At 41.7% G+C, this 27,992-nt stretch overlaps 1 protein-coding gene across 4 annotated transcripts in view; it reads right to left on the reverse strand.

Annotated features, from left to right (window-relative positions):
• Window positions 1-1,355: 1,355 nt before the first annotated feature.
• The window catches only part of LOC135196436 (DNA-directed RNA polymerase III subunit RPC8-like), a 31,460-nt gene continuing 4,823 nt past the window's right edge, over window positions 1,356-27,992 (reverse strand). The window contains exons 4-8 of one of the 4 annotated variants that reach the window (XR_010310413.1): window positions 25,583-25,720; window positions 25,215-25,342; window positions 24,782-24,913; window positions 8,111-8,193; window positions 1,356-1,589 (exon numbers count right to left, since the gene is read on the reverse strand). Coding sequence is in view for 3 of the 4 variants with exons in the window: in XM_064223271.1 (XP_064079341.1) it covers window positions 24,803-24,913; window positions 25,215-25,342; window positions 25,583-25,720 (377 nt within the window). In the remaining variant the exon portion in view is untranslated. Of the gene's footprint in view, window positions 1,590-6,545; window positions 8,194-24,781; window positions 24,914-25,214; window positions 25,343-25,582; window positions 25,721-27,992 lie in introns of those variants that run through there. The other 3 variants (XM_064223271.1, XM_064223270.1, XM_064223268.1) reach the window with 3 other exon arrangements.

Genomic DNA, 27,992 nt, shown 5'->3' on the forward strand with positions numbered 1-27,992 from the left:
AGCAATGAAGCATACACACCCAAACTGAAATGAATGGCAGAACTTATCTCATTGGGAATTTGACTTTCTCCACTCAATGTCTTTCTTTAGAAGGGCAAGGAAGAAGATGGAGAAACTGCGACACAGCATACAACAATGAAAAGAGTGAGGGAAGAGAAGGAACAAGGAAAAGTTTCCTGGGACCTCATCCTTCAAAACAGGAATGAGAGGAGGGGAGGTAGTGTAGAAATGTCTGACTCTCTAATGTCAAGAAAAAGAGAGAGAGAGACGCGCGCACCCACTGGCACAGAGTAGACAATCGTTTCCAGGTCTTACTTTCATTGCAAGAGAACTGGCCAAGGTGAGAACAACTGCTGTTCATGAGATAGCAACCATGGTAGAAACCACTTGGGTATCTCCCAGTGGAGGAATGACTGTAGTAGGAATCTCTGTGGAGATAAATCTCTCAGCAGGTGCAGTAGCAAATGGGGACTTATTTTAACCAAAGCTAAATGGTTGAGAAATTCCCCCAAAATGGTCTCTGTAATACCGTGACTTACTTTAGCCAAAGCTAAATGGTCGAGAAATTCCCACCCAAAATGGTCTCGCTGTGTCCTTAAATGACTTGGAGATCCCCAGAGCAGACAACATACTTGCAATTGGTAAAGGCACATACGTACACCTGACACACTCCCGGAAGAAAGCAAAGCACATGGTTGCCACTCCAAGGGTTTTGATTTATCACTGGGAGAGTGGTTCCCTCACTGCAATTTATCACTGTAAGAGTAGCTCCCTCCCTATGACTTTTCACTGCAAAGAGAGGATAAGGATTGGATGGCCTAGGAACAGTTTCTCCTTGCTAGACAGTGGGTGAAGAAAAGGCTAGTTAATGACAGGGAAGTAGGGTTTTCCCCTCACAACCAGTGGAGTTCCCAATTTTCAATGACAAATTCCAACCCTTTGAAGATACACATACATGAAGTTTATGGTTTGTATTTACTTAGGGACAAATAATGTAAATAGGAATTGTAATGAAAACATTTCTTTGTTTCAATCATTCAACCTGACTATCTGGTAAAATATATCAACACAATCACTGCATAAATCCCTTCTTTAACCAATAATGCTTTAAAATTCATTACTCCATATTACAGATTTAAAGCAAAAGAAATGTTAGAATAAACAATTGCTGCATTTAATTCATTTTTCCAATATTACACATATAAAGCAGAAAAATAAAAGAAACTACTCAGGTTAATGAATATTGGTGACTGATTAAAAGAAAAAAAATGTTTTGCAGAATCTAACAAGTAGGTAAAACTTCAAGAAACTTTTGAAAAATTAATATGCATGAAGACGTAGACAATAAAAAGCAGTTATGTTTAAGTGGGTCTTGCTTCTGGATATTCCATAACTTTTAAACACTTATTAACACTTCCCTAATAATTCACACTGCATACTCACATCAACCGATTACGTTTTGCAACTGAAAAAACTGTTACATTACACTGCCCTAAAGATCCCTGGAGATAAACCGAGTAATTATGAGATTAGCACTGATTTGCCAATTATGCAGCTATTCAGCAATGTTTGTCCATCCTTAACCAGACCTAGAAATACGAGATTTGTAACTTGTAAGGACATATTTACAATATAGTTATAACAAGCACAAACGCATTAATAAAAATTAAATAAATTTCATCACAATTTTGGTAAAATGATGCAGACAAGTAGAATCATTAGTCCTCTCACATTACTGGTATGACATCTGGATCCCTGTAATGCTCTTTAGAATTAAAATCAAACTTTCAGAATCTGTTTAACAATAAAAACTTAGTAAAAGAAGGAAGAATAAAAAAAAAAGGGGGGGGGAGGCTTAGTAAGGTAGGTTTAAAAAACTGTAAACCTACATTCTACATAAATATGCAGAAAATACAAATTAATCGTCAATAATTTGTGATAATTTTGTTATACCATCCTTAACACTTGGCATCCAAGGTTATTTTCAGTCTAATTCAAGAGGTCTCATTATAATACTCTAAACCAATATCGGCTACAACCTGCTCTTCAGAAAACTAAATACTATTTGAGTTATTCACATTACATTAAAAATGCAAATAAGTACAAAATAAACTGTAACAACCAAATACAAGAGTTCCCAAAACTAATAACCATGCCATAAGCTGTACCAACTAAATATATGGTTATCTTAAATTATGATACAATTTGATTCATGGACCATTTGACCTCAGAGTAAATAGTACAAAGAAAATTGTGAACTGAAGGTCCTTCTTGGGACTTTCAAAATGAAAAACAACACAACACTGTCTGTTCTGACAATTTTAAAAAGGTACTGGATTTTTCAAACTTGACAATAAATGTTAGAGCTACACTAGCACCACCTCAGTTTAAAAAATGAAGCTGATAAATAACATTACAATCTTTATCACTGAAATATGAGAATAAGCATAAAACGATATGACTGGCCACCCACATGGGACAAATATTGGCAAGAAAGTCTACTAAAAGAAATCTGTAAATACATTGTACTCAGACAGCATGACAGCAGTTAAATAAATATGTCCTTACTTTATGAAGCAATGCATGATAATAGTTGAATAAATGTGGCCGTACTTTATAAAGCATTAATTCAATTTACAGGCCTTTAAAACTGGACTTCATATACAGTCAAAGAGTAGAGAATGCATCAGACCTTTCAAGCATGTCTAAATACAACAGCTTTTACCAGAAGATATGAATTATCATCACAATTACCAACTCAGAACAACAGAGGTAATGAATGTACATATGATTTAAATAAAGAGACATTTGAAAGAATGTCTTTTACAATATATTTACAATAATTACCTTTCATGGACTTGTGCATGTAATCATGCTTTAGTATTATTGCATAAAATTACACAACAGAAATCCAGGGATATTCTGTTAGTCTCTAAGATGATTACAATTCCCAGAATGCATGTAACAAACAAAATCCATTCACAATATTAAAATTAAATGTTTCCTAAAATACAAACCACTATTTTTCATAAGCCCCTGCCTGCAGCCCACCTGATAACAAATCTGTGAATAAGCACCATCAGTAGCTGGGGTCTAGAAAGAGTAGGGTGTTACCCACCTCATCCTTAGACAGTGAAAGCCAGAGACCACTTCCCTTATAATGCCACCCCTCTACAGGAGAAAAAGGTGTGGGAAATTTATAGCATGTTTCATAACAACCCCATCGATCATATAAGTGCCTCAATTCACTTAGCATGTTTCATAACCCCATCAATCTTATAAATGCCTCCATTCACTGCAATGCTACTGTCCTTTGTTCATATGAGAACACACTGACATAATGCTAGAACCTCCTGGACCCTCAAGATGCATCTCCCAACCACATGACTCCACCAAACTGGCAACAACTTCACAAGTTCTCCAAAGCTTGTTTTCTTCACCAAGATTCCTTAGTTTTCTCTCCTTTAATAATTTGTTTGTGCTCTACCAGTTATTCTAAGGACATGTGATTATCAAGCATCTCTACGCATTTGATTTGACATAAAAACACAAACATAACTGGTAATGCAGACAAACCTACAGGTATAGTGAGATTCAACTTCAACACTGATACCACTGGTTTTAAAGGAAAGCCAAGTCAAACTACACTTTGTTTACAACACAAATTTACATTAATGTATCTTGAAAAATTAGGTAAATTCATGAGCAAATACAAACCCCAGATTTACATTTAGGTATTTCCCCATTTATGATGGAGGTTTGGTTACAAAAACACCAGCGTTTCTTGAAAAAACATAACTTGAGATTAGCCTAGCCTATATGAGGTGTACAGTACAATCTACTTATACAAAAGCCTTGCCTACACTATACCCACAACCTACCATTATTTTGTGACCATCAGCATATTTCTATACAGCAGCTCCCTCATCAGTTATTACCACAATCTATTACCATACACGAGATAAAAATGTGCAGGCTATGTGTGAACTATAGACCTAGGCTAGCCCAGGTGTTACACTCATAGTATCCATTTGCAAGAGTCAAGCAGGCTATTAGAGCTGTATTTAAGATAAAAGTAATGGTAATGAGTCTTATTCTTACAAAAACCATTTATATTGTATTATTATATAGACATATTATAATCATAATACGTATGTATAAAGAAAAAAAAACGATTGCCCAGCCAGTGGTGAGAAAGTTTTTCTCACAATCAGCTTATTCATTCAGCCTACTACCAAAAGAATTAGGAAAATTTGTATTAGTTACCAAAAGAAGCTAGTGTATTAATGGAATTAATATTATTTTTAACAATCTAGCCACCTGTGGGGGCAAGCCAGCCTCAATGGGTGCCGGTCCCAAGCCCGGATAAATAGGGAGGGTTGGTGTCAGGAAGGGCATCCGACTGTAAAAACCCACGCCAGAACCAATGAAATTGGTCATGATATTGATGAGAATAGTCCAAGGGCGTACTCAGTAAACAACGCACAGACACATCACCCTAACTCTGTGACAAGGCGAGGGCTACTGCATCATGAGCGGGTGCAGCTACAGAAGCGAGCTCTAAATGTGATCAGAATAGGCCAGCTCAATATTGGGTCTATGACAGGAAGAGGAAGAAAGTTGGCAGAGTTGATGAGGATAAAGAGAGTGGATATTTTGTGTGTGCAGGAAACTCGATTGAAGGGTAATAAAGCTAAAGAACTGGGGGATGGCTACAAGCTAATCTATATTGGAGCAAATGAGCAGAAAGAATGACTGCATTATGAGAGTGAAGATATGTTATGGAGGGGAACACTGAACATCATTAGTGCTTATGCTCCACAAGTGGGCTGCACAGAGGAAGAAAAGAGCCGTTTTTGGAACGAAATGAGTGAGGTAACACAAGAACTGGAGAGGATTGTAGTGGGGGCAGACTTTAATGGACATGTCGGAAATGAAAAGGATGTAATTGAACATGTGCAACGAGGACATGGGATTGGGGAGAGAAACCCAGAAGGAGAGAGTATAGTAGACTTTGCCGTGTCCTTTGATATGGCAATAGTGAACACATTCTTCAAAAAGAAGAGGGAGCACTTGATAACATACAGGAGTGGCAGTAGATGCACACAAATAGATTACCTCCTTTACAATAGATCAAGGCTGGTGGAAGTTAAGAATTGTAAAGTTATCCCAGGTGACCACGTGGTCCCCCAACATAGGTTCCTTTGTATGGATTTAAAGATGAAAAGAGAAAAGAAAACTAAAACGAATGAGGTAAAGAAAATCAAGTGGTATAAATTGTTAGGGAGGGATAATGATAAGAAGAGAGAGTTCTGGAGAAGAGTGCTGGGAGAGGTTGATTTGGGAATTGAAGATGTGGGAGAATGGTGGAGGCATAATGCATCGGTGATTAGAAGACATGGAAAGGAGATACTAGGGGAAACATCTGGAATAGTATGGGAGGAAAAAGAGAGCTGGTGGTGGGGGGACGTGGTGAAGGGTAAAAGGGAGGCAAAGAAGAGATTTGAAGAGTCACAGCTGGAGGAGGACAGAGAAAGAAACAAAGAAGTAAAAAGGGTGGTAGCTCAAGCTAAGGCAAGGGCATATGAAGAGGTTTATAATGAACTGGAAACCAAGGAAGGGTTGAGTAAGATGATCAAACTGTCAAAAGTAAGAAATAAAAGAACAAAGGACATCACCCATATTAAGCAAATGAAAGATAGGAATGGTACAGTCATAAAAAAGGAAGAAGACATCCTGAAAAGATGGAAAGAGTATTTCGAACAACTGCTAAATGAAGAAAATGAAAGACTTGTAAGAGAGGATGGACAAGTAAACATGGGAATGGTAATAGGGATATCTAGGGATGAAGTGATACGAGCCTTAAAAAGAATGAGGAATGGTAAGGCAACAGGACCTGACTTATTACAGTCAGTTTGGAAAAGCCTTAGGAGAGGAAAGGGTAGACATCTTGTATGATCTGATGGTAAAAATATTCGAACAGGAAAAGATACCAGAAGAATGGCGGGAAAGCATATTGATACCTATATTTACAGGTAAAGGTGATGTCCAGGAATACAGTAATTATAGAGGTATAAAACTAATGTCTCACACGTTGAAGATTTTGGAAAGAATAATAGATAGCAGGCTGAGAGAGGAAGTGAGAATAGGGAAGGAACAGTTAGGATTTATGAAGGGAAGCGGCACAAAGGATGGAATATTTTGCATAAGGTAGCTGATGGAGAAATTCAGAGAAAAATAACGAGACCTGCATCTGGTATTCATAGACCTTGAAAAGGCCTATGACAAAGTGCCAAGGCAAGAAATATGGAGATGTTTGAGGGAGAAGATGGTGCCGGAAAAGTATGTCAGAATTATTCAGGAGATGTACAGGAATGTGTATACTAGAGTAAGGAGCAGTGTTGGAGAGACGGATGGATTTGAGATAGGAGTTGGATTACACCAGGGGTCAGCACTTCGCCCATTCATCTTCAACATCGTGATGGATGTAATGACCAGGGATGTTAGAGAAGCAGTGCCATGGTGCATATTATACGCAGATGATATTGTGTTGTGTTCAGAGGGGAGGGAGGAGTTGGAAGGGAGGTTGGAGAGGTGGAGAGCAGCACTTGAGGAGAGAAGAATGAGAATAAGCAGATCAAAAACCGAATATATGTTCCAGTATTACTGAGGACGGTGGAAGTAGCATAAGATTGGTGGGGAAGAAATAAAAGTACAGAAGTTCAAGTACTTAGGGTCCCGTATTAGAGGATAGTGGAAGCATGGACCAAGAGGTGAGACACCGAATTCAGGCAGGATGGAATAACTGGAGGTCTGCATCAGGGGCCTCTGTGACAAGAAGGTCCCTCTGAAATTGAAAGGAAAGTTTCATAGGACGGTGGTCAGACCAGCAATGTTGTATGGAACAGAAACAGCAAGTATGAGGAAAACAGAGGAGAAGAAAATGGAAGTAGCAGAAATGAGAATGTTGAGATGGATGTCGGGAGTAACAAGGGAAGATAGGGTTAGAAATGAGTATATAAGAAGATCAACAAAGGTAGTTGAAATATCGAAGAAAATACAGGAAGGAAGGCTTCGATGGTATAGACACCTGTTACGAAGGGAGGAATGTCATGTTGGAAGACATACGATGGAAATGGAAGTGCGGGGTAGAAGGAAGAAGGGAAAACCAAGAAAAAGATGGCGTGATTGAGTAGGGGAAGATATGGTATTGAAAGGTATAAATGAGAACGAGGCACAGGACAGAAATCGATGGAGACGACTCATTCACAATGGCGACCCCATATGAAAATGGGTTTAAGCTAGGAAGAAGACGACTATTATTTTTAACATACATGTAAAATGTGTATACAAAGGTAAATTTTTAGAGACTGTACCAAACTTACACAATAATTCCCCTTATGCGAGGGGGTCTGGAACATAACCTCGCATAAGTTCGGAGTATTACTGTATCATAAAAAAAAAATATGAAAAAGATGAATTTTTGTATCATCAACATAACTCCAAGAAGCTCATGAGGCCATCGTTTGCTGCTGCCTGTTCCTGTTGCGCGTGAAATTTAAAATATTTTCAATATTGTTGTATTAGTAATGCTTCGTAACTTCACAACCATCAGAACTGCTAACCCCATAAAATGAAACATCGTAAATGGGAAAATACCTGTATCTTTATGTATCCTAAGCTAAATATCATAGACAGACAAAAATGTAACATAATATTTGTTAAGCCAAGGAGCAAGAAACTCATTTAGCTCATAGTATTTGACTTGAAATACTTCATGGCAAAACTGGCTGGAAAAACGTATGTTACTGGGCATTCAAGTCTTTGTAAACCACAGTAAATGGTCTAGTCACATTTCTATTATTAAATAAATATTAAAAGTACGTATGTATTCAAATTATCAGTATAATGAGTTTTCTACTAAAAAACTGAATTTTCCACAATTTCTCATTCTGAGTTAATTATAGATAGTAGCACTTAAATGCCAAGAGTTGGCTTATAATTGATTGAGAAAAAGTATGACTTTTGAAATATTTGTCTTGCTTTCAATACATTTCCAGTGTAGAATATGCCCCTAATCATGTAAGTGCTGTTACTTCCAGCTACTAACCTTCATTACCAGATCATTAGGACATGTATTCCACCATTAAGACAGGTGCAAAGTCACTGCAACCCACCATACTCTGGATAAGACTGAAAAACAAAAGTCAGTGATCGGAAGGCAAATCTACCCTCAAATGTTGTAATTATACGGAAGCTAAATACATGCATCAATATGAACATATAGGCAGTTACATTTACTATTATCAAAACAATTCTTCTAACCTCACCATGCTTAATCCTTTGAGATATAATGTCATACAAATTTTTATCCCTTGAGATTCTTCTGTAAGATATGAAAAACATATTTAGCAGCTTTGTGATGACATCTGGAGGGTGTTGGGGATTTGCTGAACACCATTTAAAGAAAACTGATGGCAAGCCAATTCTAAACAGAAAACAAAAAAATGTTTCTGCCTATTTTTCATAGGTTTTTGTAAGCAATAGCAGCATGACGACAAATTGTATATCATTGGACATCATCTATCTCCATTTCTCATTGTGCAAATATATGTCAATACATTTTCTGTTAACTTGTTTTTGAAAATGTTTTTGAAAAATACTTATCTGCACAAAATTAAGCAGAACACCACAAAATTTAAAATAATTCAGCTTCAAAAAGGCTCAAATGCCATTACAGTATTATCATAAAAAATAGTGAATAATAAAAGAAAATTATCTCTAAGCTTTTGAGCAGTATAACCAATAGTGTGTGTTTAGTTAGCAAAGTTCAAGGACCACCCAACTGGGATACATGCCAAGATAGTTTCTTATAAGGTAATTTCAACAATAGGTCAAGTAAATCAAAATTTAACAAACCACCCCATTTCATCATGTGCAAAAATGATATTGTTATGATACAATAAAGTTTTATGCATACTTACCTGGCAGGTATATATATAGCTTATCCTCTTGACGCACTGGCAGAATTTCAAAACTCGCGGCAACCGCTAGTACACTGGTAGTTCAGGTGATGGCCACCCCGTTCCCGTGGCGCTGGTACTTGGAACTACAGGCGGTCCCCGGGTTACGACGGTTCCGGCTTACGACGTTCCGAGGTTACGACGCTTTTTCTTAAATATTCAATGGAAAAATCTGTCCTGGGTTACGACGCTTGTTCCGAGGTTACGACGCTGACGCTTCCGACGCTCTGAGTTAACGACGCTTGTTTTAAAAAAACTCATACTATGATAAAAAATCCTTTATAGTTTAGCACAGTATAATTAATAAAAATAAGTTTCTGGTTAGATTACAACAAAAATTTGAGGTTATGATGATTTTCGACACTTTTTGTGTCGTATTTTTCTATGTTTTTTAGTGACGCCTCATATGCGGAACTAGTTTCCGAGCGAATGAATACATACTAGCTTGCGGTGCGCAAAGTTTACATATAACAGTCCAAAAGCACAAATAATGAAAAAAATCATTGCTTGTTTCCAGTAATAATAACAAAACGAAGTTTCTGGTTAGATTACAATGAGAGAGAGAGAGAGATGGAGAGAAGAAGAGGAAGAGAGAGGAGAGGAGAGAGAGAGAGACGATTGGAGAGAGAGAGAGAGAGAGGTGTCTTCCGACGCTCCGAGTTAAGGACAGAGAAGTGTTCGTTTCGTTAAACGGCCTCTGACTCATGCCCGTAAATGTTTTGTTGATACTAATAATATAAGCCTATTTAAAGATACGTTTACTTTAATTAGTCTATATGATACGTAAATAGTAATCAACTGTTCTTGTAGCCCTAAAGATTTGGCAAAATCGAAGTATCCAAAGAGAGACATTATCCAGTACACTGGAACCTTGACAAACGAATTTAATTTGTTACGTTACCATCGTAGTATATCAAAACAGTTGTATCTCAAAGCATTTTTCCCATTTAAAATAATGTAAATATGTATCAATCCGTTCTAGCGGTATGAAACCACACTACACAGCTAAATTACATATAATATACACAATTTATACACAAATAAACTAGTAATAACACACATAATGATAAAATAACATAGCAATGTGATAAATGATAATAAATGTTAATAAAATCAATTAAAAAAAGAAAGGAATTTTACTTACCACAACGAAAGATGACGTGAGGCCAGTAGGGGGAGGAGGTAGGGAAGGGTGGCAGGGAACGATTTGTTCTCTTTTTATTTACGTATGTACACTAATAACTACGTAATAAACACAAATGAAATAACATTGCGAAACTAATTTTTATTTTTTTATTTTAATCAGTTTGTAGTTTAGAAATAATGGTGATGCCTTTGGAAGGTTTTATGCTTTGCTATAATTTCATGTTTTGCTTCCATCGAAATCATTTTCTTGGGTTTTTTCTTATCACCTGCTTTGTCTTTAGCTTTGAGACCCATGGTTAATAATAAAATAGACAAAATAACACGAAAAATAGGCGCAAATACAACGAACTAAACAACGACGTGTTAACATGCAGCACCAACAAACAAACAGACTGAACGCCATTTATCGGTCGCCTATACAACTAACACTCATCACAAAATCGTATCTCAAATATTCGTTGTATATCAAAGCTTATAATTTTCGCAAATTTTCTGTTGTATCTCAAAACATTCGTATATTAGGGCAATCGTATGTCAAAGTTCCAGTGTAATTTGATCAGAGAGAGAGAGAGAGAGAGAGAGAGAGAGAGAGAGAGAGAGAGAGAGAGAGAGAGAGAGAGAAGAGAGAGACGCCTTGGCAACAATGGTCACCGTCTTGGGGTGGGATTGACGTATGTAACATTTATTTTCTGAACAGATAGGGACAGAGAAGTGTTCGTTTCATTAAACGGCCTCTGACTCATAGCAGGAAATGTTTTGTTGATACTAATATATAAGCCTATTTAAAGATACGTTTACTTTAATTAGTCTATATGATACGTAAATAGTAATCAGCTGTTCTTGTAGCCCTCAAGATTTGGCAAAATCACTCCAGGTTGTACATAAAACTTCAAGAATGTAGTGTCACCAGAGGATTACAATAGTTTTTACCTTCAAGAACCAGCATTCTTTTATGAAAATAAACTCCAGGTTGTACACAAACTACAGGAAACAACATGTAGTGTAACCAAGGATTACAAGTAAGGTTTTTATAACTTTTTATTAGTTTAAGACATATTTCCAAGCGTCGTTCCGGCTTACGACGATTTTCGGCTTACGACGCGTCTCAAGAACGGAACCCCCGTCGTAACCCGGGGACTGCCTGTATTCCCGTTTTCCTCAGATTTTCTCTGAACCCTGTCTCCTGAGGGGAGGAGGGTGGGAATTTAATTATATATACCTGCCAGGTAAGTATGCATAAAACTTTATTGTATCATAACAATATCATTTTCATGCATGACACTTACCTGGCAGGTATATTATATAGCTGATTGACACATTTGGAGGTGGGTCATAGACAGCAACATCGTCATAATTCAAAAATTAACTAAATTTTTAAAAATTTATTATTAAGTTCCTTACCTGCTAAGGTAGCTGACTTCGTAGGTCCTGCCTCTTAGCCTGCTAAACCTTAGTAGCTCTCAACTAGGATGTGACCTGTTTGTTGAGAAAGCTAACAACAAGGGTCTGACAACTGGACATGACCAATCTGCTGACAGAGAACCCTAGCCCTCATTTACCACGGGCATTCATGCTAGGAAAGTTAGTCACCTGAACCACACACACATACAAATAATAAACACTAACCAAAAAAACTGAGCTGGTATTAACCTTCTCAGACAAACCATAAAAAACACTATAACCTAATTAAAATGATATTGTTAGTATACAATAAAGTTTTGTACATACTTACCCGGCAGATATATACTTAGCTATAGTCCTCTGACGTCCCGACAGAATTCAAAACTCCGCGCACACGCGACAGGTAGGTCAGGTGACCAGCCCACTCCCGCCGCTGGGTGGCGGGAATAGGAACCATTCCCGTTTTCTAACCAGAATTTTTCTCTTCCACCTGTCTCCTGAGGGGAGGCTGGGCGGGCCATTAATCGTATATATCTGCCGGGTAAGTATGTACAAAACTTTATTGTATACTAACAATATCATTTTTGTACATGCAACTTCCCCGGCCAGATATATACTTAGCTGATTGACACCCTTGGTGGAGGGCAAGCAGACAGTTACATACTAATTATTTTTTAAAATAAAAAACAGGGAAAACAACATACGTTGTAGTATATTCCCAAAAAACAACCTTGGTTCCTACCTGATATGGAAGAAGACTTCATTGATACTGTCTATGAGTCTGCTTGCCATCAGATTTACAGAGAGGATGAGACCTGCGTCTGATAACCTTTTCGGATCATACCAATGGGGGCTTACCCGCTTACATGGTAGAGCCTTTTCTTGGATCGTACCAATGGGGGCTGACCCACTTACATGGCAGAACCTGACCTGTATCATACCAACGGGGGCTAACCCTCTTACATGATAGAGCTTTAGGTATTTAATACAACACAAGGAGCCTAACGACCAATCCCGATCACCTGACCACACTAACATGTTAGCACTACGATTTGAAAGGGGTCAACTCCTGCACCCTCTTTCAATCGACCAAAAAATGCACCAAACACCATTAAAAACCTAACTTAATAAACTAAAAAGGATTGGGTTCAGCTCCCTGTCCCAGCAACGAATCCGCGGATACGTACGCTCCTAGAGTGAAGCACTTGTCATACGTTACTTGAATGTCTCTCAAGTAATGAGCTGCAAAGACCGAATAATTGCATCTCCAAAAGGTCGACTCCACTAGAGTCTGTATAGACAAGTTTTTGTGGAATGCCAAAGAGGTAGCGACTGCTTCTTACCTCGTGAGCTTTAACTCTAAGGAGGTCCAGTTGTTCTTCTTTACACTGTAAATGGGCTTCTTTGATTACGTCTCTGATGAAGAACGCCTGAGCATTTTTAGAGATCTGCCTTCTGGGATCTCTCACTGAGCACCATAAACTTTCCTTACTCCCCTGTAGTTCGTTCTTCCTTTCTATGTAGAATTAAATTAAGGCTTCTCACGGGCACAGAGCCCTTTCTAGCTCTGTTCCTACAAGCGAAGAAAGTCCTTTTACTTCGAATGTTCGAGGCCAAGGTTTCGAAGGATTCTCATTCTTCGCCAAAAACATTGGTTTGAAGGAACAGAACGCCGAGTCGTTCCTAAAGCCAACATTATGTTCTAAGGCTTGTAGCTCACTTACTCTTTTCGCTGAAGCCAGCGCGACCAAGAATAAAGACTTCCTTGTCAGGTCTCTGAACGTAGCCTTACAGGGAGGTTCGAATTTTGATGTCATTAAGTACTTGAGAACCACATCTAAGTTCCAATTAGGTGCTCTAATCCCTCTGTTCTTTGACGTCTCGAAGGATCTTATCAGGTCATGCAAATCTTTGTCTTCCCCAATGTTAAGGCCTCTATGCCTGAAGACTGAAGATAGCATACTCTTATAGCCCTTAATTGTAGAGACTACTAAATTACATTTCTCCTTCAAATACAGGAGGAAATCGGCTATATCTGTCCAGAGGGTACTGGACGAGGATATCTTCTGAGTTCTACACCATCTGCGAAACACATCCCACTTCGACTGGTATACTCGAATAGTAGATGGTCTTCTCGCTCTTGCGATAGCTTTCGCAGCTTCTCGAGAAAAGCCTCTCGTTCTGACAAGTCCTTCGATAGTCTGAAGGCAGTCAGAGCGAGAGCGGTAGGTTTTTTGTGATACCTGTCGAAGTGGGTTGTCTGAGAAGATCGCTCCTGTGTTTGGGAGAGATCTCGGAAAGTCTACACTCCATCCCAGTACCTCTGTGTACCAGTTTGTGAAGGCCAGAACGGGGCTATGAGGGTCAGTTGGCTCCTCTGCTGCTGCAAACTTCCTTACCACTTCCGATAATATTTTGAACGGAGAAAAAGCATACCCGTCTATTCCTGCCCAATCGAGGAGAAGGGAGTCCACTGCCATCGCCCTTGGGTCGGCGATCGGGGAGCAGTAACTTTCCAGCCTGTTGTTCCAATGGGTGGCAAAAAGATCTATATTTGATCTCCCCCAGAGGTTCCAAAGTCTGTTGCATACTTCCTGATGCAACGTCCATTCTGTAGGAAGTACTTGGTCTCTCCTGCTCAGAAGGTCGGCTCGTACATTTTTGTCTCCTTGGATGAATCTTGTCCGGAGAGTGATTCTTCTCTCTTCTGCCCAAAGCAGTAGTTCTCTTGCTTTCTGTAAAGGGAGAACGAGTGTGTCCCTCCTTGCTTCTTGATATAAGCTAGGGCTGTTGTTGTTGTCCGAATTGATCTGCAGTACCGAACCTGTGATCTGAGCCTCGAAGTGTATGAGGACAGGTGAATCGCTGCTAACTCTTTCATATTGATGTGCCAGAACACCTGTTCTCCCTCCAGGTGCCTGACACTTCTCTCGTCCCTAGAGTGGCTCCCCACCCCGCATCTGAGGCGTCGGAGTACACACTAGCCGAGGGTTCGGAACGTGAAGGGATACTCCTTCGCTGATCCTGCACGGATTCATCCACCAGAGCAGGTCCTCCTTTATCTCCTCGTGATCTGGAAGGAATCGGACAGATCTTGAGATTTCGATCCCAACGTTCTCTTAGATAGAACTGTAACGGCCTCAGGTGAAGCCTTCCTAGAGAAATGAACTGTTCCAACGAGGAAAGGGTCCCCAGAAGACTCATCCATTCCCTCGCGGAACAAAATTGGTTCACTTCTTAGGAAGGTTGCCTTACTTTTTCCAAGCAGCGGTTCTGTCTTTCCTGTGATGGAAAAAAACCTGAAAACCCCGAGAATCCATCCGAATCCCAGATAAACAATGTTCTGCTGGGGAATCATCTGGGATTTCTCGAGGTTTACCAACAGTCCCAAGGACTGTGTTAACTCCAGTGTCAGTTTTAAGTCCTCCAGACATCTGACTCGCGACTGTGCTCGTATCAGCCAGTCGTCTAAAATACAAGGATATCCGAATCCCTTCGAGGTGAAGCCAGTGAGCCACATTTTTCATTAGTCCCGTGAACACTTGGGGGCTGTTGATAGTCCGAAGCAAAGGGCCCGAAATTGAAAAACTCTTCCTTGAGCCATAAATCTTAGGTATTTCCTGGACGACGGGTGTATTGGTACGTGGAAATAAGCATCCTGCAGGTCCAGGGATACCATCCAGTCCCCTGGACGCAGGGCTGCTAACACCGAGGCTGTCGTCTCCATTGTAAACTTCCTTTTTGCTACGAATTCGTTCAGGGCGCTCACGTCCAGAACTGGCCTCCAACCTCCTGAGCTCTTCGGAACTAAGAACAGGCGATTGTAAAACCCCTGGGAAGAGAGATCTCTTACTTCCTCTATGGCTTCCTTGAAAAGCATCTGCTCCACGAGATGTAGAAGGGCTTGTTTCTTGACTGATTCCTTGTAATTTGCTGTTAACTCCCTTGGAGTTGTCGTTAAGGGAGGTTTTTCCCTGAAGGGGATTAAATATCCTTTCTTTAGGATGGATAGGGACCAGGCATCGGCACCTTTCTGTGCCCAAGTTTCGTAAAAATCTAGAAGCCTGGCACCCACTTTTATCTGGAGGACCCCCGTCTCACTGGGTTTTGACGAACGGCCTTCGAGAAGACCTTCCTCTCTTCTCCGGTCGTCTACTTCTAAGAGAAGTTCTTGATGCAGACCTACCTCGAAAGGGCTGCTGGAAGGGAACTTTCTCCTTTTTCGCCAGAGGCACAGCAGGCTTTAGCCTCTTCGCTGACTGAGCCAGCAGGTCCTGTGTGGCTTTTTCTGAAAGCGTCTTAGCAATGTCCCTCACTATGTTCTGGGGAAACAGGTGACTAGAGAGGGGCGCGTATAAAAGGGAGGATCTCTGCAGAGGAGAAACAGATTTTGTTAAGAAAGAGCTAAACACTGCCCTCTTCTTCAAAATACAGGATCCAAACAGGGATGCCACTTCATTTGAGCCATCCATAACCGCCTTGTCTAGGCAGGTTAAAACGCTGCCCAACTCTTCCATGGAAACGAAGTCTGGTTCTTGCGACTTCTTGGCTAAGGCTCCCAAGGCCCAGTCCATGAAGTTAAAGACTTCGAGAGTCTTGAAGAGGCCCTTGATGAGATGATCCACCTCACACATTCCCCAAGAGGCTTTTGCCGAGTGTAGAGAGCGTCTTCTAGACGCATCTACAAGAGCGGAAAAATCCGCATCAGAGGACGAAGTTAGACCCAGGCCCATTGGTTCCTTGGTATCATACCACATCCCTGGTTTCCCTGTCAACTTAGAGGGTGGACAAGAAAAAACTGTCTTACCCGCTTCTTTCTTAGCCCTGAGCCAGTTCTCTAGACTCTTCAGAGACTTTCTCATAGAAAGAGTAGGGGTCATCTTAACGAATGAGGAAGCCTTCGACATTTTCGTACTGGATAATAACGATCCTGGCGAAGGGGGATCCGACTGGCGTAGTGAGTCTCCAAACACCTGCAGCAATAGAGAAGCAAGTCTCTTATAGTCTGAAACTCCTGCATCTTTGGTTATCTCTTCATCCGATACTTCTTCCAAAAGTGATGTGGGAGAAGAGGGCTTTTCCTCAACAGGATACCGATCCTTTGAAGGAAGTCTTTTCCTTTCTTCCTTACTCCTATCATCCTTCCTGTGCGAGTCCTGGAGTTTCTCAATACTCGGACTTCTGATGTGCTCCTTGCGTCTGCTAGGAGAGGCGCTTGCGTCCTGAATCAGGCGCCTGTGAGGCGAAGAACGCCTGCTAGGCGAAAGTAGAACATCCTGTTCCTGGCGCCAAGAAGGAGACGCGTTTGCGTCCTGGTGAGAGCGCTAGGCCAAGAAGGCGAGGCGCTTGCGTCCTGGTGAGGCTGCCTGGTCCAAGAAGGAGAGGCATTTGCGTCCTGATGAGGACGCCTAGAAGGCGAAATGCGCCTGCGAGGAGAAAGGAGAACCTTTTGTTCCCGTCGTTCATGAGGGGAGACGTTTGCGTTCCCGTTGACTGCGTCTAGCAGGCGAATAACTCCTTTTTCCTTTGCGTCTTTCCGGAGAGGAGCTAGAATCTCTCCTACTCCTCCTAGGAGGAGAAGAAAACTTGTCCAATCTTCGAGGCCTATTAGGCGAAACTCTTGCGTCCTTCGGAAAATGTCTCGAGGACGGACGAGCGCTCCTTTCTTCTAGAGGAGCTCTAAATCGAGAGGGACTCTCTTCTCTCCCGGAGCTCTTATTCGAACGAATTCTCTCACGAGAAATTCGCGAATCAGGCTCCTGATACTTGCCATGGGAGGCAAACTCTTCTCTAGTCAAACTCCTGGGAGAACTCTTGCTCATAGGGCGTTCCGATTTTTGTCATGTACGACTGAAGAAGGTCTCGCTGGGGACGAAAACCTTTCAGGCGAGGAGCGTCTGCTAACGCCAGGACGCTTCCTCTCTGACTCTCTCCTAACGGAACTCTTGATGGGAAGAGAAATGTCTTTCTTCCTAGAGAGCCTTCAGCAAGAACTCCTACTAAGGCAGACAACTGCTGTTGGAGTCCTACCAAGACTTCTTTGTCTTGTGTGATAAGTCTTCCGGGGAAGAGTCAGGAGGAGTTCTCCATGGTTCTCTTCTTACGAGCAGGCGAATAATCCGGAAAAGGCTCCGGACTGGAACGTAACGCTTCGCTATTTGGCGTCTTCCAGGATCTCTTAAGAGGACGCGATTTAGCGGAAGAACTCCATCCCCTTCTGGGAGACGAAGAGTCTGAGTCCGAAAAGCACTTCCTTAGGACGCTTTTGCCGTAGCTATCCTTGGCAGCCTGGGAAGCGGCTACAGGATCTGCCGAAGGGACGCCTGACCGTTGGGAATACTCTACATCCCCCTTGCGGCTTTCGACATTCCTCTCCCTTGGTCATGGGAGTCTGAAAGAGGGTCTAGGCCTAGGAGCAATGCGGAGTCGGTCAGACGCCCCCTCCACTTCACTGGGGACACTGCACAAATCACTGCACACATCACTGCGCTTACCTGTCTCCTTCATCGCTTGCAGTTGCGTTTTCAAGCTGATTATAGAGGCTCTCATTGCAGCCATTTCCCGTAGACGCATCTACAGGTTCGCTACTGGGGAAGGGGGCTGAAAACCACACTATGAGCAGGAGAAATACTATGAAAGTTAGGAGCTACTTCCTGTTCATTAGAGCAGGATCTACTTGAGCTTCTGATGGAAGCCCTCCTAACCCTATCTTTCTCAAGTTTCCTTACATAAGAAGCCAAGGTCTTCCATTCCACTTCCGTTAAGTTCTCACATTCCAGACAGGTGTTAGTCTCAGAACAATCATTCCCCCTACATTTTTTACAAACTGTGTGAGGATCCACCGAAGCTTTCGGTAGCCTCACCTTACATACCTCTTCGCACACACCCTAAATAACATGGTTCCACCCCGTCAGACATTTTAAAGAGAATCCAATTCCAAATCCAAAAACCAGTCCACTATAAGCGTATGCCAAAACCAAGATCAAAGTACATCACAAAAGACAAATCGATATCCTCGGCCAACGAGAAAAGAATTCCAATGCAGGAGGTACCAACAACGATGTTGTTGCTACCGGCGACAGAAAAATTCTGGTTAGAAAACGGGAATGGTTCCTATTCCCGCCACCCAGCGGCGGGAGTGGGCTGGTCACCTGACCTACCTGTCGCGTGTGCCGCGAGTTTTGAATTCTGTCGGGACGTCAGAGACTATAGCTAAGTATATATCTGCCGGGGAAGTTGCATGTACAAAAATAAAAACCTAGCATGTTATTAGGTTATGGGGTGGAAACTCCTTTGCCCAGTACTGTACCTGAGGATACATACGGGCCTAACGTTTGACAATTATCAAAGTTGTCTTCACGTCTCTAAGGTAATGAGAGGCAAACACAGAGTTTGTCCTCCAAAACGTCGAATCTAATGTCCTTGAGGGCTAAAATTTTTCCTGAATGCTAAGGACGTAGCTACTGCTCTCACCTCATGAGCTTTAACCTTAATCAAGCCGAAGCATTCTTCCTGACAAAGTAAATGAGCTTCTTTAATGACTTCTCTTACAAAGAAAGCCATCGCGTTTTTAGACATAGGTCTAGTAGGATCTTTAACAGAGCACCACAGAGAACATGAAGTTCCCCTAATGCTTCTTGTTCTTTCTACGTAAAACCGTAAGGCTCTTACTGGGCAAAGAACCCTTTCTTGTTCTTGACCTACTAGATCAGCCAGTCCTTCAGTCTCAAATGATCTTGGCCACGGATGCGAAGGATTCTCATTCTTGCTAAGAACTCTTGTTGAAAAGAACAAACTGCTTTGTTGTGCTTCCAACCTACTTGCTTGTCAATAGCTTGCAGCTCGCTAATCCTTTTAGCTGTAGCTAAGGCTACTAAGAAAATAGTCTTCTTCGTTAGCTCTCGCAAAGACGAACTGCCCATAGGTTTCAAACCTATCCGTCTCCAAGAATTGAGAACGACATCCAAATTCCAAGAAGGAGTTCTGCAAAGTCGATCCTTCTTTGTATTAAAAGATCTGAGAAGATCTGTGTCTAAACACTGCAGACAACATACACTTATAACCTTTAATTGTCTGATTAGCCAAACCCAGTTCCTTCTTCAGGTATAGAAGGAAATCTGCAATTTGTGTCACAGAGGTACTGGATGAAGTTCTCCCACTTCGACTGGTACACTTTGATAGTTGATGGCCTTCGTGCTCTTGCAACTGCCTTCGCTGCTTCTCTAGAAAACCCCCTCGCTCTGACAAGTCTTTCGATAGTTTGAACGCAGTCAGACCCAGAGCGAGGGTGTCTTGTGGGAACCTGTCGAAGTGGGGTTGTTTGAGAAGATCTACTCTCGTGGGTACGAATCGGCCAGTATGGGGCTATCAGAGTCAGCCTTGTTCCTCGACTTTCCCTGAATTTTTTTTCATTACCTTTCCTAAAATCTTGAACGGGGAAAAGCGTACGCATCTTAGACCCGTCCAATCTAGTAGGTAAGGAACGGCATCGACTGCGACTGCAAGAGGGGTCCGGGATTGGAGGAAACAATAGTTCGGTAACCTCTTCGTCGCTGCGGTAGCGAAAAGATCCACTACTGGAGTGCCCCAGAGCTTCCACAGTCTCTGGCATACTTGAAGATGCAACATCCACTCCGTGGAAAGCACTTGTCCGTCCCTGCTCAACAGATCCGCTCTGACGTTCTTCTCTCCTTGAATGAACCTGGTGAGCAGGGTGACGTTTTCTCTCTGCGACCACAGAAGAATCTCCTTCGCCAAGTTGCAAAGGGACAACGAGTGGGTTCCTCACCTTGTTTTTCGTATATATGCCAGAGCTGTGGTATTGTCCGCGTTGATCTGCACCACTTTGCCGCTGATCCACGGTCTGAACGCTTTCAGAGCCAAGAAGATCGCCATCAGTTCCTTCCTGTTTATGTGGCCATGCCTTTTCTTCTTCGTTCCAAAGGCCTGACTCCTCCCGAGGGCCCAGCGTCGCTCCCCAGCCTGCATCTGACGCGTCGGAAATAATATCCGGTCTGGGTTCCTCTGCTGGAGTGACGTACCCTCTGACAACCTCCCCGGAACTAGCCACCACTTTAATTCCTCCTTTATCTTTGAAGGAATTGGAAACCGGAAGGAATCTGGTTGCGATCTTCTTAGCCAGACTTCGTTCAGAAAGAACTGTAAGGGCCTCATGTGAAGTCTCCTAGTGAAATGAACCGCTCTAACGAAGAGAGTGTCCCCAGCAGGCTCATCCACTCTCTCGCCGAGCATTGGTCTTTCAATAGGAATTCTTGCACTTTCCGCAGGCACATGGTCTGCCTTTCGGGTGACGGAAAAGCCCGAAAAGTCACTGAGGATATCAGAATCCCCAAATAAACTAGCTCCTGAGAGGGGATCAACCGTGACTTTTTCAGGTTTACCATCAGACCCAGTTGCTGAGTTAACTCCAATGTGATGTTCGTGTCCTCCAGACATTGCTGTTTTGATTGTGCTCTTATGAGCCAATCGTCGAGGTAGAGAGAGACTCTGACTCCTGACAAATGAAGCCACTTCGCCACATTCGACATCATTCTTGTAAAAATTTGAGGAGCCGTGCACAGACCGAAACAAAGGGCTTTGAATTGATAAATCCTGTCCTGGATCACGAATCTCAAATATTTCCTGGACTTGGGTGAATCGGAATATGGAAGTACGCATCCTGAAGGTCCAGCGTTACCATCCAGTCCCCTGGTCGTACCGCTGCCAGTACTGAATCGTTCGTCTCCATCGTAAACTTGGGTCTTTTCTACGAACAAGTTTAGATGGCTTACGTCCAGTACTGGCCTCCAACCTCCTGATGACTTCGGTACTAGAAACAGACGGTTGTAAATAAAACCTGGGATTCGTGATCCAGAACCGGTTCTATGGCCCCCTTTTCTCTAACATGTTGACAACCTGATCCAAAGAGCCTCTCTCTTCTCTAAATCGATATAATGAGCCCCTAGGGCTCTTGGAGCTGTAGCGAGAGGTGGTTTCTTGAGAAAGGGGATCTTGTATCCTTCCTTCGCTACCTTTACAGACCAAGGATCCGCTCCTTTGCTTTTGCCAGACTTCCCAGAAGTCTAAAAGTCTGGCCCCCACACAAGTCTGGAGGACTTCTGACTCATTGCTTGGTTGAGGTTTTGGAACCTCTTTTGGCTGGAACTCTTTTCCCTCTAAATGCTGGTCGGGAAAAAGTCCTACCCCGAAAGGGCTGCTGTGATGTCTTTGTATCCTTCGGTTCTTCTTCATTACATTAGAAGGTAAATACTTCCTTACAGAAGACGTAAGAAGATCCTGAGTAGCCTTCTGAGTGAGGGAGAGCGAGATGTCCTTAATGATATCCTGAGGGAAGAAGCTGTCCTGAAAGCGGAGAGAACATCACTCCGACTTTTGCGCGTTCGAGACTCCTTTAGCAGCGAACGAGCACAACAGAATGTCTTTTCTTCAAAAACGCCTGCTGTAAAAAGTGAAGCCAATTCATTAGCTCCATCTCTCAAGGCTTTATCCATACAGGACATGATACTTCTTTTCTCGGCAACTCGGATTCTGACGAATCTTCCATCTCCGAAGTCCGAGCCAGGGCCCCCAACGACCAGTCAAGAAAATTAAACACCTCAAAGTCCGATAGATACCTTTGAGTAAATTGTCGAACTCTGACGAAGTCCACCACACTTTGGCTGAATGTAAAGCATGTCTACGGGAGCTGTCCACTATGTTGGAAAAGTCTCCCTGGGAGGAGGCAGGAACTCCCAGGTCAAGACTTTCCCCCGTAGCATACCAAACACCAGACTTCGAAGCCAACTTGGCCGGAGGAAAGGCAAAAGAAGTCTTCCCCGACTCTCTCTTCTCCTTCAACCACTCATTTACGCGTTGAAGGGCTTTCTTGGCCGAAATAGACAGTCATTTTCAAAAAAGATGATTTCTTGGCTGTCTTCGTCTTCGAAAATTGAGACAAAGGCGATGGCGGGCCTGAAGGTTGAAAATCTCCTTCAAACAAAGAAAGAAGGCACTCTGTTAGTCTCTTGTAGTCCGAAGAAGGAGCTTCCACATTCTTGTCCTCTTCCGCACTCTCCACAAATTCTTCCTCCTGCGAAGAAATATCTTGAAAACCAAGATCCTGAAGACTCTCCAAAGCGGACTCCTTATGCAGAGCCTGCTTAGAGAGCGAATGCGGCGCTGTCTCCTTGTAAAACTCCTCTCTTCCTTGTCGAGAAAAAGTTTCGACTTGCTGCCGCCTGCGTCCTGCGTCCTCCTGAACGTATGCGTCCACCATGCGTCCATCACTCTTCCTCTTGCGTCCTGCATCCTGCACTGCTTCGTCCTTCTTAAGGGATGCACTGCGTCCTGGCTTGCGTTACACGTCCTGCGTCCTCTTGGAGGACTTAACCGGGAGAGACGAGTCCTTACGTCTAACCGAAGGTTGTTCGGGCTTCTCCATGATTGTACAATCACTGCTAATCTCTCCTGCATGTCCCGCAGAACTTCCTTCATCTCCGCTTCCTTACGAGACTCATGATGATGAGGAGATCGAGGACGCACCGGGCTAACACGGAGAGGCGAGCGAACCTGCGGTCTACGCAGAGGAGTTCCTCTAAGCGGAGAAACACCTCTCACCGCACCGCTAGTAACTTCCAACTGACGAGAAATCCTCTTCCTTTTGATAGGGAATAATTTCTTCATCCTCCGATGAAAAAATCTCGGGCTACTCCAACCTTCTTGGTCAACAGCCCTTCATCCTGTGATGAGGACGGAAAGTATGACCTCTTGAGAGGACGCGATACTTCCGCGAAACGCCTACTCCTTCCTGAGGCCGAACTATCCGAAGAATAACGGCACTTCCCAGTATCGCCTTTTCCATGGCGTACTGCTGCAGCCTGGGAAGCAACAGGACTGCCTGAAGGGACGACTGATCGCGAGTAAACCCCTCTCGCCTCCCTTCGACTGTCGACATGCCTTCTCCCTTGGGTCTGGGAGCTTGACAGAGGTCTCGGTCTAGGAGCACGAGAGGGACGATCAGGCGCCCCCTCCACAACACTGTCACCAAACACTTCCACTGTCTGTTAATCGTTTAATTTGATCTCCCATGGACGCAAGGGCAGCGAACACTTTCACGACTTGTGGATCAGTAGTATCCTCAGATACAGCAACGGGCGCAGGAGAAACCTGAGGGGAAGGTGCTACGTCTACATGTGAATGAGCTGGAGAAGACACATGCAGATTCATTCAAAGGCTTACTCGAAGATCCCGATCTCTCACTCCTAGATACAGATCTTCTAACCCGATCTTTTTCTAATCTCTCAACATACTTCATAAGAGCCTTCCACTCTTTCTCATTCAGACACTGACATTCATTGCACCTATTGTCCCACGTACATACAAACTCCCGACACTTCTTACAAATAGTATGTGGATCTACCGATGATTTCGGCAGTCTCACCTTACACCCTTCTTTCACACAAACTCTAAACATACTTCCTGAATCAGACATACTAAACCAAAATCCAAACAAAATGCGATTGCCACGCTAACTTCGTGAATACGATACCAATATCCAAAAAGTCAGTCAACGAGCAGGAAATTCTAACAGAGAACCAACAACGATGTTGCCGGTTCGGCTGGCAGAGAAAATCTGAGGAAAACGGGAATAGTTCCAAGTAGCGCCACGGGAACGGGGTGGCCATCACCTGAACTACCAGTGTACTAGCGGTTGCCGCGAGTTTTGAAATTCTGCCAGTGCGTCAAGAGGATAAGCTATATATATACCTGCCAGGTAAGTGTCATGCATGAAACAGTTTGTTAATTAACTACTGCCGGATGTATTTCTTTTTTCTCATTATGAACACAATGTAAGCAATAGAAAATATACAAATTTACAAAGACTGCAATTTAACAAAAATAACAAACCACTAAAGTCACCAACCAATCAGTCAAGAACAGCAGTAACTATACAATGTAGTAAGTGATGAGTTATTTCTATAATGCTAATAAACTTCTATTGGGCAAGACAGAAAACTTTGTTTTTAGAACAGTACCAAGTCACTGGTTTTGTCTTACTTTGCTTCCAAACTTACTCATTATTATATATGGATACCTGGAGTAATCCTATAATTAAAAGGAAGCTAAATTGATGACACACAAAAGATATTCCCATGTAAGTGATAACCTCAAGTGATCAATATGACCACCATAGTTACTATCATTAAGGATACCTGGCTGGCTTACTACAAGGGTCATGCCATCATCTCTTCTTCTTCTTCCTCTTCTCCTTCTACATTGCCTTGATCGTCATTACTGCTCGTCCACCATGAAACTAGGCCAAGGCCTTGGTCATTTATTGTTCCCTGCATAATAAGCAGAGGTTACAATATTAATAATGATCACTTTGAAGTCTCCAATAAGTTTATCATGTTATTATTATTAATTAATATTACATATTGTTATTACAGTGAACTTAAGTATCAAGTGATATTATTACTTGGTTGCATTTCAAAATTTCATAAAAAAATTTCCCAAAATGCAATAATTATAATCAATCCCAATAAATACAAACACCTTGCAGTTTATAACACACAGAAATTGAAAAGGACGAAAGAATTTAAAAAAGACAGTAGAGACAAAACTACAATGTGAATGTTAACTCACATAAATGACATATGGTTTTTTTCCTTCTTGACGCTCTGCTACTGTATTGGTTCCATCACTAAGCTCAGGCCCTGCAGGTGTCGTATCTGTGAACTGTTCTGCAATTATTTTGAAGCGTATCTTTTCTCCTGCAAAAGAAAATATTTTATGTGACCTGGTAACCTTACAAAAATCAATAAAGACTGATGACAGTACTAGCAATACTCTGTTCAATTTGTACAAGACATATTCTAGAAAGCATAGGAAGAATATAAAATGTGTAAACGTAAAAAAAAACCTTATCTCTTCAAAAGCAATTTAGTACAATAAACACTTCAGAGGTTTTACCAGTACAATGCACAAGTTACAAAGTCCTTCTATTTACTAACCAATATCCATAAAAAGATGGTGAGTCTCATCATCAGTTTGATAGTCCCAGACCCATGTCCCATCCGTTTCATCATAACGTGAATTGGTCATCATTGCATCCTGACGTATATAGACATCCTCATAAAATCCCAGACTAACTGCAAGATAAAAGGATCAATAACATAAAAATTTATGTATAATATCAAAGCAATCAGATGCTGACAAAAACATAACATAGAGGCACTAACACTGTTTTGAGTGGTAAATGACCAGTTCTTTGCAATGACCTTTTAGCTCCCAACAGCATTCTTTCTGCCCTTAAATTTCCCTTTCCTTCTGGTCTCTTTCCAGCTAGCTGTCCAATTTCTTCCACTTTACCTTGCTCCCATTTTCAATTCTCATTTTAAAACAAACTGCTCTCATAGGCCCTATGAGAATCTTGACATATATCAATGTCCTTGTTAAACTACTTTGTACTGATAAAAAAAAATCAGAAATTAAATAGAAGTATAAAAATATGGAAAGAATATCAATAGCTACTTTACTAGCAAATCCAAACTCCCCTAACTGAAGACTGAATGTGCCTGCCCAACTGTGATGTGTAGCCTCCCTTGCCCTCCTGTGATATAATTTTTTGCTTGTGTAGGTACGATCATAAGATGTATCCTGCAATCAACCAACTGAAAGAGGAACGGGTATGAACCGAAATGTAATACAAAAAAAGTAGCTGCAGCATGGATGACATGAAGAGGCAATTAGACTAGGGTAAGTAAAAGTAACATCCCTTTTTACCAAAGGCCTTTACTACTATATGCAGCACACACACAAAAAAAAAAAAAAAAAAGTCAAAATTTAGATTTTGAAAAGGTGTGATTATAGAATGTTTCCTTCAACTGTTGCTTGTGGCAAACAACCTTACAAGATGAAGCCAAATAAAAATTTGAAGGCCTATACTACTATATGCAGCAAAAACATGGCAAAATTCAGATTTTGAAAAGGTGTGATTACAGAATGTTAACCCTTCAACTGTTGCCTGTAGTAAACAACCTTATAGGATGATGAAGCCAAATCAAAATTCCTTTCTGGTGGGAGGGGTTATCTGTTCTCCTTAAACACCTGTCCCATGGAGAGGAGAAATGCCCACTTCCCATCATCAAAGAACAGCAGCAGCTCTGACAGCTCAAGCAATACTTCCTATGGGGAGAAGACTTCTGAACTCCCTTTCTGCAACTCTTATGGTCTAGGGACTGAGAAGACATTGAAGAGGGTGAGGAGGTGAAGGAAGTAGCACTCATGGGCAAAAATGGGGTGGTAAAAAATGCATGGAAGTGCTTCTGCCCCTAGTATAACTACACTTTTCAGTTAGCCTAATTACGTTTCTCAGTAAGCCCTTTTTCTACATCAGAAGATATCAACATTGAGGCAGAAAGGAAGTAGTGCTTGAGGATAAAGAGGGGTTAGTAAAAAATGCATCGCAGTGCTGCTTCTTCTTATTCCAACTATGCCCATCATGGAGCCCTTTCTCTCCACCAGAAGAAATTTCCATTGAGACAGGGACCCATGAAGAACATCCTAAGGCTTCAGAGGTTGGAAATCCATCATTAGCTTCAATCAACACTTTCAACAATCCCCTTTCAGGATGGAGAATGCAATTTCAGTTTAACACTTCATTTGGTAAGAGGACGTCTTGGCATCAATAGAACTCAACAAAATTATTTCCAGATCCCAGAAAATGTAATATCTTCCTGTATCAAGCACTCTGCTTGCTTTGGTTTTGCCACTTTTTACCCACTGAGTTAATGAACTTTCATGTATTTTTGTTCTTGTTATTATCGTGAGTGTTCTTTTCAGGTGTTCCAATATGTGAGAAACTATCCATATACTTGTCCAGTCAATACCAGAAGATACTGATCATTGTCCAGTCAATATCAGAAGATACTGATTATTAACTTATTCCACCATTTGTATTTTCATATCATTTGCAGGATGAAGTAAATCAATTGATTAATGCAAGATCAGGGTCTGTACATTTCTATAGGATTAATAAAAAAAAATTTCACACGAAGTATGAAAATATACCAGGGAAACACACCTCTGTCATGTTCTGCTCACATGGCTTATTTCATAGCTTAAATTGGAAGCCTATGAGTTATATAAAAATAATTTATTACCCCATATAAATATATTATGTAATTTTCATTTATAAAGATGCAACATACAGAGGTCATGTAAATACTGTAGTGAATATCTCTAAATGCCCAAGAAAACAAATAAAACCCTGTACTATACAGGCAGTCCCCGGTTATCGACGTGGGTTCCATTCTTAAGGTGGCCTCACACTAAGCCTTTTTTTCTCCAGCAGCGAGCCGTTGCTGTCGAAAATGGAAAACTGGGAGCTTTTAGCTCGAGATTTTGGCTTCCCAACTAGAC

This window comes from Macrobrachium nipponense, chromosome 17 (genome assembly GCF_015104395.2).
Source record: "Macrobrachium nipponense isolate FS-2020 chromosome 17, ASM1510439v2, whole genome shotgun sequence".
NCBI classification, from domain to species: domain Eukaryota; kingdom Metazoa; phylum Arthropoda; class Malacostraca; order Decapoda; family Palaemonidae; genus Macrobrachium; species Macrobrachium nipponense.